The 13,383-nt window shown below is 51.5% G+C and overlaps 1 protein-coding gene across 3 annotated transcripts; it reads left to right on the top strand.

Annotated features, from left to right (window-relative positions):
• The first annotated feature begins 95 nt into the window (after positions 1 to 95).
• Positions 96 to 10,785, top strand: LOC128337525 (uncharacterized). Of its 3 annotated transcripts, XM_053278615.1 has the most exons (9): positions 96 to 153; positions 1,358 to 1,520; positions 1,961 to 2,032; positions 4,729 to 4,909; positions 5,108 to 5,812; positions 5,913 to 5,986; positions 6,786 to 6,906; positions 8,525 to 8,562; positions 9,957 to 10,785. In XM_053278615.1, the coding sequence occupies exons 4-9, from the start codon at positions 4,758 to 4,760 to the stop codon at positions 10,028 to 10,030; spliced, it is 1,164 nt and encodes a 387-aa protein (XP_053134590.1). In that variant the 5' UTR covers positions 96 to 153; positions 1,358 to 1,520; positions 1,961 to 2,032; positions 4,729 to 4,757; the 3' UTR covers positions 10,031 to 10,785. The 3 variants fall into 3 exon arrangements, with proteins under 3 accessions (XP_053134590.1, XP_053134589.1, XP_053134591.1); XM_053278614.1 differs by lacking the exons at positions 96 to 153; positions 1,358 to 1,520; positions 1,961 to 2,032 and adding an exon at positions 4,215 to 4,308; XM_053278616.1 differs by lacking the exons at positions 96 to 153; positions 1,358 to 1,520; positions 1,961 to 2,032; ... (1 more) ...; positions 8,525 to 8,562; positions 9,957 to 10,785 and adding an exon at positions 4,215 to 4,308 and having other exon boundaries at positions 6,786 to 6,907.
• The last annotated feature ends 2,598 nt before the right edge of the window (positions 10,786 to 13,383 follow it).

Genomic DNA, 13,383 nt, shown 5'->3' with positions numbered 1-13,383 from the left:
CAGAGACAGTTTTAGAAGCCCAAGGTAGGGGAACGCGACCTTGGCTGAACCGTCTGGAAGCCTTTCCCCACCAGGATGGGGAATGGGGCTTGACAGCCGTGGGGCGGAGGCCTGCAATCCCAAACTGGATCCAACGTCTAAGAGCAGACGAAGGTAGGATCTGCCCTCTAAATATCCCGCACAGGTCGATCACCCTGCTGCCTCCTCACTGCCCTCCTCACTGCCTCCTCACCGTCCCATTAAAACAAAACAACGTGTTCCCCAGCCGGCCTCTATCCCAGATAAACTCCCAGAGTGTTTGCTGTCACGAAACCTACTGGCCACAATCGACTCCTGATGCGATCTAGTTTCCGTTTAGCATCAGACCGTATACTGGCTGCCTCCTTTATTTCCACTGCCCTTAAAAACAACAACAACAACAACAACATGAAACCAGCAAACTCTTTGCAGAGCATTGTCAACTTTAAGGTCTTTGCCCCCACAATAGCATAGAGCCCACAGGCTTATATTTTAGCTCTGAAAGCCACACAGATGGAAACCCCCTTTGCTAGAGTTCAAGGAAGTTGTAGGGAATGATTTGCAACATTAACGTATTCCAGCTTTTTATTTGTGTGAGGGTGTCTATTGGTGTATGTGTGTTGGGGGTGTGTATGTTATTTCCCTCCCGAAACTTCTATTTGCTTTCTTTACTAAGTTGTGCGGGTAAAATAGAGGCTTTCTCCCACAAGCCTATTTCACTAACCACCCCCCAATGGTGTTCCCTGTAACGGGGATTCTCAGCTGGTGTTGACTACAACTCCCAGCATCCTCAGCTGCAATGGCCTTTGGCTGAGGATTATGGGAGTTGCAGTCAACAATATCTGGGAGTTCCTGTTACAGGGAACACTGCCCCTGCTCTAGAGACCCATGTTTCCAGAAGTGGCCCTTTCATGAGGCCAGGTGAGGGGGTGTCCTCAGGTGGCAGATTGTTGGAGCAGCAGCAGGGTGGCAAAATGCTCCCTGTTGCTGCTATGGGGGCAGCTCTTTAGGACCAAACTGACCCTTGCCAAGCATGAGGAGTGACGAGGAAGCTGCTGGCAACCTCTCTGCCTCCCCATCCACCATACCCCTTTCAAAATTTGCAAGGGTTGGTTCTGAAAGGGAGCTGACTGGCTGCAATGGCCTTTGGCTGGGGATTATGGGAGTTGTAGTACGCAACAACTGGGAATTCCTGTTAAAGGGAACTCTGGGGCTGACCCCCACCAGGGGCGATGGGCAAGGTAGTGTCTGGTTGCCTCATCCACAATAGCCCCAATCGCTCGGGCCACCTCTGTGGCTTCCTGCTGAGCACCAGAGTTGCTTCTCTTCCTCTCGTCAGCCCCAAGGCCCAGGTGGCTGAACTGTGCAGAGCTTGGACTGAGCTATGCATACGCGAAAGCAGAGCCTGGACCCGCAACCAGCAACTTCTGTGGGACGTTTCCAGACTGGAAGCCCAGCTGGCTGGTTTGTCTGCCAAGACAGATGCTCTGAGGAGGAGGAAGGTGAGACACCCGAGGGCTGGGAAGGGGGTTGCCGGAAGCTAGGCCCACAGGCAAAATGTCCACAAGCGAGGGCCGAGTTGCCGCATTCTCTATCCTGCTCCCGTGTTTTTAAAGCCTCGACAGGCAGCAATTCAACAGGTGCCCTTTCCCTGGCATGGTGATGCAGTGATGGGTGGCCTGTTGGATTTCTGCTTGTTGAGCAACTGTTTAAAGTGCAGGAGCTCTGTTAGGCCGGGGGTTGGTGGTTGGTGAGAAGTGTGGCAGCCCAAACTTAAAGATGGAACAGACGGTGCTCTTGATTGATTTGAAAGACGGGACGTCTAAGAGAGGCACTTTCCTAGGTCCCACATCCCAAGAATTATATAGAGGAATCATGGTGAATAAATTGGGGGTGGGAGAAACTGGATCGCCACCTGATCCAAAGTTGCCTTTTATCTCAGAGGGACTATGAAGAATTCCTTGAGCATCTGAGGAGAGACCCACAAAGGCAACAAAGTGCTGGTATGCGGCAGGTAAGTTGTTTAAATAGTCCGAAAACTGGAATCAGTGCTCTGTGTGTCTTCTGCAGAAACTAAACCGGCATCTCCTTGCCAGTCCCCACACCCTCCCCCCATCCAACCATCATATTTATACACCACCTGATATACAATTCCCTAGGTGGTGTACCCAATCCGAATTACGATATTGAAAAACACAAACAAAACCCTTTAACAAAATAAAAACAACTCACAGGACAAAGATAAAAGAATCCAAATTGGATCCCAACGCCCACTCCCAAATTGCTGTCAGAGCCATTTCTGTTCTACTTACTAAGGGTTGGAGTCAAGTCTGAAATTTAGCCCTGAGTTTCAAACTGGACCTTACTTTAAAGACCTGATTGAGGCTAGCATGTGTATATGTGTTTCCAGGACATCGTAGTTGGATCGGTGCCATAGGGGAAGTGTGTCCCCGATGTGGTGTAGGGGAAGGGTGTCTTTAATCTCCTGCACCCCCACTATTCCGATCTGGGCCTTTCCCACCTTGGTTGCTATTTTACCTGGTCCCAAGGAGAGCTGCTTTCCCTGGAGCAAATTGCAGGAGAAGGACAGTGATTTGGATCGGGACCCTGAGAGGAAAAGGTGTTGCAGCTTCTTCATGGGGTCCAGGTCCACAAGGGCCTAATCCCGCTGTTGTTTACTGCATAAAAAGAAACTCTCTCAGTTGCTTTCCTTTACCCAAACCTTCAAGATTCTGGTTTTGCCATCCATGTGTCAGGACATGTCAGTGTTTTGTTTTTGTTTGCACTACACTTGGCTTTATGTCAGTGTGTTGACAAACATAAGGGACAAAGCAAATCGGGATTTCGGCAGGTGTGTGTGCATGTGTGTGTGAAAATGAATTGTCCCCTTTGCTAAGCAGGGTCTGCCTTGGTTTGCATTTGGATGGGGACTACGATTACGACTACAAATATGTGTGTGTATGTATATATGTGTGTGTATATATATGTGTACACACACACACACACACACACACACACACACACACACACACACTGTTTTTCAACAAAAGTCAAAGCTGTTTACATAGAAAAATAAACAATAAAGTTGCTTCCTTTCTGGTCACGTACTGAAATAAAGTTTCAGTTTCTGTTGCTTCACGGTCCCCAAGGAGCTCACAATCTAAAATGCAACACATGGAAGACACCAGCAACAGCCATTGATGCTGTGCTGGGGTTGGATAGGGCCGGTTGCTCTCCCCCTGCTAAATAAAAAAAAATCACTACTTTTCAAAGGTGCCTCTTTGCTCAGTTAGCAAGGGTCAGGGACTGCATGTGAGTATTGTAAGATATTCCCCTTAGGGGATGGGGCCGTCGCTCAGTGGAAGAGCATCTGCATGCCCGCACGCACAAGGTCCCAGGTTCACTCCCTGCCATTTCCAGGGATTGCTGGGAAGGACTTCTGCCTGCAACTTTGGAGAGCCCCTGCCCGTCACTGTAGATCAGGCCTGTTCAACTTCGGCGCTCCTGCAGATGTTGGCCTACAGCTCCCATAATCCCTGGCTATTGGCCGCTGTGGCTGGAGATTATGGGAGTTGTAGTCCAAAAACAGCTGGGGGGTGGTGGTCCAAAGTTGAGCAGGGCCTGCTGTCGACAAGACTGGGCTAGATGGACCACTGGTCTGACTTGGCTGAAAGCAGCTTCCGACGGTCCGATGACTCCGAATATTTTCACTCCTGGCTTTCGTACACCTGCCTCTTGTTCTTTGCATTTAGGGCGGGGACCCTGGCAAGCCCCCGAAGCGGCAGCCTCCTCTCCGAAGCGAGTGCCCACGAGAATGGTGGCCGTTTTCGCCTTTAAAACCAGCGCCCACCCAGGCTGGGTTGGGGTTTGGGCAGCAGATGCATCCCCTCCTGTCCAGAAAACATGGCGGCCAGGTCTGGCTTTCTCCAGGGTTTCTATGGCGACCCCAGGAGGATGAGGAGGCCTGGTCCGCTCCTGGTCAAGAGGGATGCCTGCCTACGTCTCCCCAACTTTGGGCAGGCTCCGGTGAGGCCTACACGGGGCAGAGAGGCTGTGCTGAAGGATGGCTGAGGTTCGGCACCTCCTGCGGACTTGATGAAACCCCCTCAGCCGGCGACCCCATCGCCGGGGAGGGGTTCAGAGGGGCAGCCGCCGGGAGCCCCCTTCTCGGCACCAGACGCTTGGGAGAGGAGTTGCAACCCTGCATGTTGGCGAGGAGGGCTGGCGGCATCCTGGCCCCCAGCTCACAAGCAACGATGCTCCCTGGGCTGCTTTGGGGAGATGCGTCAGGTACGGACGGTCATGTCACCTGTCGTTAGGACTTGAAAATACCCAAGCCATGCTCAGGAAAAACCCTTCCACGTGGCACTCTGCGCCTGCTCAGGAGCCGTCTCGGCTTTATGACTGTTTCGCGGGCTCTCTGGGGGCCAACTCTCTGACACTGAGAATGGGCCTCAGGTGTTCTTGCCAGCCATTGGCCTTGTGGATCGGGCTGTAGCATCTGCTTTGCATGCGGAATATCCCAGGTTCAGTCACTCCCTGGCAGCATCTCCAGGTAGGGTTGGGGGGGAGACATCCTGTCTGAAGCCCTGGAGAGCTGCTGCCAGCCAGAGTAGACGATACTGCCCTAGATGGACCGATGGCCAGACTCTGTATGAAGCAGCAGCCTATGACGTGTACACATTCCAACGTATTTTCCCCTCTGGGCAGTTTCACAGGGCCGGCTGGGGCCACCTCAGATGGGTTTGGGAGATACCGCAGCCGAGGTGAATTCCAGGCACTGGGTGGCTGAAAGGACCTCAAAGGCGTTGCCAAGGCAACCAGGGATGAAGGCGAAGCACGGGGATGCTGTGATACTAAATGAGGAATGTGCCGAGATGTCCTGGGAGAGGTACTAGCCCGTTTTCTACATTATGCCTGATGACTCCCTCCTCAAGCTCCAGTTTCCCCCCAACCCCCAGTTCTATGTTGGGGCGGGACACTCTTGAACCTGACTACACTGATCTCTTTGATACCGGCTTCCCTTTCTAGGAAGGGATACGGGCTCCATATTGCCCTTAAACCCAGGATATGATTTTTCTCTTTCTAGATTCCCTGTGCTGTTGAAAGAGGAGGCGATTCCATTCATTCAGAGGTCTAGGGCGGTTATGGGGCAGGAGAGAACAGCTTCCGGGGAAGAACAGGATGATGGAGAACCCATAGAAAAGGAGGAACGGATGGGGAAAGGGGGTGGTGGGGAGGAGGAAGAGGAGGAGGAGGGGGAGAGAGGAGTGGGGAATCCCGATCTGGGACCGGAGGAAACTGCTGTGGGGCATCCACCATGGCAAAATGGACCTGGAGAAATGGGGCTGGGAGAAGGGGATGAGGGCCTGGGATTGGGGCAAAGCAGGGAGGAGGATGGGGAAAATATGGCCGAAGCAGGCAAGATTGTGGATGGGGAGGATGTGCAAGACAGCTTGGAGTGCAGCAGCCAGGAGAGTTGGGAAGGGGGTGACGTGGAAGGAGAGGAGGTGAACTCTGGGGCAGGGGCAGGGGCAGAGGAGGGAGGCCGTGCAGAAGAGGAGAAGGAAGGCCTGGAGCCTGAGGGGCAGCAGTGGGGAGGAACTCGTGAAAATGAGGGAGAACAGCCAGGTGGGGCGGAGGACGGAGACCCAAATGGAGGCGGTGGTGACGACGACGACAACAACAAGAAGAAGGGCTTAGAGAACCAGGAAGGAGATGCAGCTAGCACCAGTCCCGACTCCTCCGTGCAGGTCTGTTTGGGACCCAGGAGGGCCCACGGCGCCACTGAGCAGTAAGTTCCCTCTCCTCTACCCGCTCTGTTATGGTGGGGTTAGAACCTTCTTTCCTTCAGGGAATAGTTCCCCACTCTCCCTCTTCTTCTTCTTTTTGAGGGGTGGCAGTGGGAGCCCCCAGACCTCCAGTCTAAGGCAAGAGAGCCTCCTGGCAGCAAAACAGACCCAGGCCGGTAAGTGCAGACGTCTGCCCCCCCCCCCGAGGGCAGGACTAGAACCAAGGGGTTGAAATGGCAAGGGAGCAGATTTGGGCTAGACATTAGGAAGCGTTTTCTGACGACAGGAGCTGTGTGGGGCAGCGGGGCAGTCTGCTTTGTGCCAAGGCAGGCTCTTCTGGGCTGGGGGGTTTCGAAAGAGAAGCCGGCTGGCCGCCTGTTAGGGGTGTCGTAGCACTGAGCAGCGGGTTGGTCTAGAGAACCTCCGAGGTCCCTTCCCATTCTGACATTTGAGGATTCCATTCGAAGTCCAGCTCGCCCCCTGCCCCACTGGCGTGTACGTCTTGTCCCTTGAGCCTGATCTAGCCGCTTGGCAAAAATATGCTTTCTTGGCCCTCCTCGAGTTCCTTCCACTGGAAAGAGAATTAGGAGCACAGGAGCAGAGGAAGCTGCCTTACGCTGAGTCAGGCCTTTGGTCCATCTAGCTCTGTACTATCTACACTGACTGGCAGCGGCTTCTCCAAGGTTACTGGCCCCATCCTCTAAGGGGAGTGCCTTGGAGTGCTCCATGTAGTCTCCCACTCAAATGCAAACCAAAGTAGAATCTGCTTAGCAAAGGGGACAATTCGTGCTCACTTCTACAAAACCAGCAATCCTCCTTGGGCGGTGATGAGTCTCAAACCCAGCGGTTTAAATTTTGCCCAGAAAATTCTTCCAGAAAAACGGCAAAAGAGAATTCAGTGCCTGAATAGGGGGACGTCCTCATATCAAATGGTGTCAAAGTCGTCCTTGTCATAAATATCCTATCTGTGTGCAGAACCTGTTTGTGGAGGAGAAGAGGAGGAAGAAGAAGAGGAGGAGGAGGAGGAAGAGGATTGTGAAGCTGATATGGACATCGAAGCCGCCTTAACTCCTCACTCCAATAAACCAGAATCAAGGTAGATATTTATATTCTCTTCCACAGACCATCTTAACATACAAGGGACACACAATCCCACAGAAATTAGCAGGGCCTATTTAAGACAGCAGGGGAGTCTTTGGCCCTCCTGCAGATCTTGGACTACAGCGCCCATCATCTCTGACTATTGACTGGGGATGATGGGAGTTGTAGTCCAAAACCAGCTGGAGGGCTGGAAGTGTGCAGCCCTGATTACTCCACCTGCTGTGACTGTCGGGTCGGTGGGTGACCAATAAGGCTAGATTATATTTACAACTTCTTTTATTTACAACTCTTATATTTATAACTCTTACAACTTTTAAAAGGGTAGTCAAGACGCATTTGTTCATCCAGGCTTTTAATTAGATACTGTTTGAATTGTTTGAATTGTGTTTTAATAGTTTCAACTTTTTAATTTTAATTGTTGAAATGTTTTAATCTTTTATTGGCTGTTTTTATTGTTTTGTAAACCGCCCAGAGAACTTGCATTTTGGGCGGTATAGAAATGTATTAAACAAACAAACAAACAATTTAAAGAGCAGCGTTTCCCAATCTGCCCTGCCCCCGTATTTTAACTTGGAAGGAAACAAAGAGAGAAAAATATCACCATCTGTTTTCCTCAGTGTTTCTAATATTCCCCACCCCTAAATTCTTTCTCAAAGGCCATGGTACTAGTGGCCACCTAGTGGCAGTAAGTTCCACAGACCGATGATGATGATGCATCATAAACAAGTACTTATTTTACGTTCGCCTTAAATCTCCTGCCAGTCAGTCACATCGGATGTCTCCCAGTTCTTGCCTCGCAAAAGTGGCTGAATGATTTACCCTCTCTGCCTCACGCCTGACTTTATAAGCTTTTATCTTGTCCTCTTCTAGATGGATGGCTTTTCCTAGGCGAAAAGCCTCCATTTATGCCATTCTTGATAAGGAAGATTATCCATCCGTTTGATGAATTTCCATCCCTTTCCTTGTCATCTGAGACTCACTGGGTGGGAAACTGCTACATCCACAATCTGCAAATACCACGGATAGCACATTAACATGGTGCCACCTACTGGCTCATAGCTTCCTTCTTGACACGGCAGTTCTGTGTATTCGTTGGGAATTAGCCCCGTTAGCATAGGAAGCTGCCATCAGCGGTATCATCCACACTGACTGGCAGCAGCAGCTTTCCGAGGTTTCAGGCAGACGTCTTTCTCAGCCCTACCTGGAGATGCTGCCAGGGATTGAACTTGGAACCCTCTGCAGGCATTCCCCTGTGGACAATGCTGAACTCAGTGGGCTGAGGGTCTGGCTCATATAAAGCCGCTGGGTTCTTATGGGCCCTGTCCTTTCCCCTGGATCTTGATTCCCCTGACCCAGCCCTGCTGGATCAGGCCCAAGAAGGCCCATCTAGGCCAGCATCCTGTTTCACCCCGTGGCCCACCAGATGCCCCTGAGAAGCCCACAGGCAATTGGGGAGGGCCCGCCCCCACCCTCTCTCCTGCTGATGCTCCCCTGCAACTGGGATTGAGAGGCATTTTGTCTCTGGGATCCTTAGGAGGTTCTGGGGTCTGTGCCTGGCGGGAAGGTCTGCATTTGGATCCTCAGTTTCACAGCCCGCTGTTCCTTCTCTCCAGGGATCTGAAGAGCCAAGCGGTGGTCCGAAGCTTCCCAGGTGAGTAACAACAGCAACAACAACAAATATTTATATCCTGCTTTTCAACAAAAGGTTCCACAGTGGTTTACATAGGGAAATAATAAATACATCAGATGGATCCCTGTCCCCAAAGGGCTCGCAGTCTAAAAAGGAAGATCTCCCCTGCTAACTTGGCAAAGAGGCACCTTTTAAGGTGGTGATTCTCCTTTTTTTAACAGGGGGAGAGCAACTGGCCCTATCCAGCCCCAGCACAGCATCCCTCTTTCTTTTTAGATTGTGAGCCCTTTGGGGACAGGGATCCATCTTATTTATTTATTATTTCTCTGTGAAAACCTCCCTGAGCCATTTTTCGAAGGGCGGTATAGAAAACAAACAAACAAACAAACAAACAAACAAACACAAACAAACAAGATAGGCACCAGCAACAGCCACTGGAGGGATGCTGTGCTGGGGATGGATAGGGCCAGTTGCTCCCCCCCGCTAAACAGAACCACCACATTAAAAAGGTGCCTCTTTGCCCAGTTAGCAGGGGTAAGCCTCTGCTGGACACAAGAAGGGTGAACCAAAGTTGAAGCTCTTGGTGTATGCACCCCACTTGCCATCCAGGGGCATGGAGAGAACCCAGGAGTCCTGCCTGCCCTAGGGTGCCTTCAGACACGTTTCCCCTAAGCACAATCTGCCACAAATGGATTTCAGTTGCCCTTTGAAAGCCTGGTTTTACAAGTGGATGGGAGGCTCTCTGATGTGCCAAACGTAAGAAGCTTTCTAACATGTCCGTCCCGTTCGTCCTCCGAGCTCAGTATGGCCTCCACTGACTGGTAGCCGCGATCCAGGATTCCAGGCAGGGGCTTTTCCTGCTTGCAATGCAAGGGCTTTAACCACTGACCTATGGCCCCATTCTCTAAGGTTACACAGGAAGCTGCCTTCTACTGAGTCAGACCCTTGATCCATCTAGCTCAGGATTGTCTGCACTGACTGGCAGCAGCTTCTCCAAGATTTCAAGGAGGAGTCTCTCCCAGCCCTACCTGGAGATGCTGCCAGCAGGGGACTGAACTTGAGACCTTCTTCATGCCAAGCAGATGCTCTACCACTGTCCAAAGGCCTCAACCCCCCCCCCAAATATATCTCTATCTCTATCTATATATGAAGCTTTCTTTTGAGTCAGACCTAAGTCCATCTAGCAGACTATTGTCTACAGACACTGACCGGCAGCAGCTCGCCGAGGTTTCAGGCAGGGGTCTTTCCTAGGCCTACCTGGAGATGCTGCCAGGGATTGAACTTGGGACCTAGATGCTCTACCACTGAGATATGGCCCCATCCTGGATGCAAAGTACAGCATTGTCAACTTGTATTGAGTAACCACTGTGGCTATGAGTCTGTCTGTCTGTCTGTCTTCCTTCCTTCCTCCACAGACCTCTGGGCTGGCCCCGTGGGGACAAGCCAAGACGATGAACCGGAGTATGCGCCAGATGATTTTTACGACTGAAGAGGAGGAGGGCAGGAACAAGAGGGGTAGAAAACAACCGAGCCATTTGCAGCAGTGGGGAAAGGGCTGGTTGGCGGAGTCCGAGCTTCTGCTGCCGCCTGACGTTAAAGGCCAACAAAGGAGAGTGGAAGGGCTTTAGGGGTTGGAGCCAGAGGTGTAGGGTCCATTGCAGCAGGACTTCGCATTGCCGGGACCTCTCTCTGGGACAGCTTGCCCCCGCCGCAGCGAACACACTGCCATTTTTTGGAGCCATTTTCCTAGGTCCAAAGCCAGACCATATGCCTCTAAATTGACAGGCGGGGGCAGAGTTTTCAGGCCCGGAGCCTCTGATCCTCCTGCAATCCTGGGCAAAAATCAGGGCAGAGTTATTCCAGGGCTAGCAGCAACCCCATGGCAGAGGAGCACCAAGGTGATTTTTGACTCTGGCTGGACCTCAAGACCATTGGAAAGTTAAGCATCATTTTTTAACACGTAGGTTCTTGAGGGCACAAACCACACCGCCCAGGACAGACGGAAGAGGATGGGGGGGGCAGGGGGTGTGGAGGCTCTGGATTTTGGCCCCAAAGTCCAGGGGTAAGAGCGCCTCTGCCCCTGCCGTGCCGTCACACAGGCCTCGGACTTGGCAGTGCCCTAATGCTCTGAGAACTTGACTGGGAACGGAATGATCTGCTCTTAATCATGGCCACTGAGACGGTCAAAAATGCAATATTTTTTGGAGTTTCTGCCAGGAAGGAATAAATCCCATCTGCCCTTCAGCTCTGGCATGAACTCGTGGATAAGTGGGGCAGGGGGCGAGGGGAAGAGCCAGGACTCTTGGGTTCCGTGTGCCACCACCTTGTGGGGAAGATGGCCGGGGGACCCCATGGCTTCCTTCAGCACTTATATCTAAAACAGAAAATGGCAGGAGGGCTCCACCCCGCGCGTGTTCTCTGACCTGGAAACCACCCTCTACGCCCACTCAACCATCTTAGACATGTAAGACTAGTGCAGTGGGGAAAGCACTCTGTACGTACTCAGAAGCACCCTGGCCTTTCCCAGGCACCTGGACTAAGTGCACTCTTTGAATACAGATCCAGGGGTGAAAGGCAGGGCTCCCTGCATAGTCCACACCCAACCCCGCCCCCTGCCAAGCAGTCTGTGAGTTTTTGATTTTTATTTTTGAAAGTTTAGCCACGGAGGGGACTTTGACAGCAATTCCCTTCAGGCTGTTCCCTTGGTAAAAAACTGCCCCCCCTGGAAATACGGGGCACCAGAGGGGATAAAGGTGGCACCAGAGTGAGGTGGGGGGTGGGTTGAGGTGGGGGGGGCGGGCTGGGGTGATAAGGCTGCGGTGCTACGAATGCAGACTAGACAGCAAACTCCATCAAAACCAGAGAGGAGAGCTGTTCTCCTGGTAGCAAGCATGACTTGTCCCCTTAGCTAAGCAGGGTCCACCCTGGTGGCATATGAATGGGAGACGAGAAGTGTGAGCACTGGAAGAGATTCCCCTCAGGGGATGGAGCCACTCTGCGAAGAGCATCTAGGTTCCAAGTTCCCTCCCTGGCAGCATCTCCAGATAGGGCTGAAAGAGAGACTCCTGCCTGCAACCTTGGAGAAGCCGCTGCCAGTCTGTGAAGACAATACTGCGCTAGATAGACCAAGGGTCTGACTCAGTATATGGCAGCTTCCTATGTTCCTTAATAACAATACAGAGCAAATCTCTAGGCAAGGGGCTTCAGGGTCCGGCTGGCCCAAGCACCCCTCTTCTGGCCCTCTGGATTCTGGCACCCCCCCATGTGCCGTCTGCTGGGATCAAGGGGTCCTCTGGGTGGGCCCTCTCCACACACCACTGGGGGTCTCTTTGCAGGTGATAGTTGGGGGTCCCACCCTACGGTGGGTGCGTGGGGTGGAGGAGAGAAGGCAAGGAGAGAGAAGGCTTTTTTTTTTTTTTTTTGCAAAAGGGATTAGATGGTTCAAATCTCTTACATCTCTTGGAAGCAGGACAAGGAAAGGCAAAGGAGAGAAAGCAAAATTTATTATGCAAATTAATTTCTATATTTATCCGGCTGTTTAGTTTAGAAGGCATTCCACCTGCATTAGGTATTCACAAGGGAGCTTGACTGCAGCAGAAGGCCCGTAGGCCAGCAGCGTGGGGCAGGCCAAAATCAAGCAGGGGAATTCGAGCCGTGGGTCTGTCGTGGGGGTGCGCGCGTGAATGTGTGCAAGCAGTGGAGACGCAGGATACAGCAGCTGTCCACCCAAAACTCTGAGTGTGTGTGTGTGTGTGTGTGTGTGTGGAAATCAGACAAGCAAGAAGCCATTTTTATTTATGTATTTATACATTTATATCCCGCATTTATACATTATACATATACATTTATATCTCTCCCTCCAAGGAGCCCAGAGCTGTATACATGGTCATGCTTCTCTTCACAACAACCCTGTGAGGTAGGCTAGGCTGAGAGATCAGTGACTGGCCCAGCCCAAAATCACCCAATGAATCTCATGGCTGAGCGGGGATTGGAACTCGGGGCTCCCCTGTCCTAGTCCAACACTCTAACCGTTACACCATGCAAACTGGCCCAGAGGTGTCAAATTCCCCGCCAGCATTTAGCTGCATTATTGTCCGGAATTGTTGGACACTCACAGCCCTTGTGCTTTGAGCAAATGCAGGCCTCACTGGGGTGGAAGGAAGGAGTTGTCTGTTTCACTGGAGAGGGTGTCTCTCTGTGTGTGTGTGTGTGTGTTTGTTTTCCTTAAGACAAAATACACATTCATTCAATTACATCTTAGAATTCACAACACTGCAGGACTGTATCACTCTGGATACTTGGCATAAATACACACACAGTGCAAAACTTTAAAAAAGAAAAAAAGCATGTACCAACCCACCTTCCATACTGAAAAAGGAAAGGGAAAAAAGAGAGAGAGAGAGAGAGATTACATATGGGGTGGAATTATTCAGCCTGATCATTTCCTCTGAGCTGGCTGAAGTGACCACCTTCAAAATAACCACAATCATCATTATGCGATTGATGGTATCGTTCCACTCGGGTGTTCCTGACTGTTCTTATGATTCCAACTACAAATGGACTAAGTACTTATTAAACTTTTTCCAACTGCTTTCAGATATGCTCACAGAGCGGTGACTTCTCCATATTCCCAGCCTAACCTACTTCACAGGGTTGTTGTGAGGAGAAAGTCAAGTATGTAGTACACCGCTCTGGGCTCCTTGGAGCCCAGCCATTTCTCTTCAGGCCACTTTGTACAGCCCAGCACGGCGAGGCACATTCACTCGTGCGAAGGCGCCTCCCGTATCGGACTCGCGGCAAGAGCAGGTTCTTACCTACTCTCTGCTGTCCCATGACTTGTCT

The sequence above is a fragment of the Hemicordylus capensis genome, chromosome 14, assembly GCF_027244095.1.
Source record: "Hemicordylus capensis ecotype Gifberg chromosome 14, rHemCap1.1.pri, whole genome shotgun sequence".
In the NCBI taxonomy this organism is placed as follows: domain Eukaryota; kingdom Metazoa; phylum Chordata; class Lepidosauria; order Squamata; family Cordylidae; genus Hemicordylus; species Hemicordylus capensis.
Note: the sequence above shows the minus strand (reverse complement) of the source record. Positions and strands in the feature narration are given on the sequence as shown.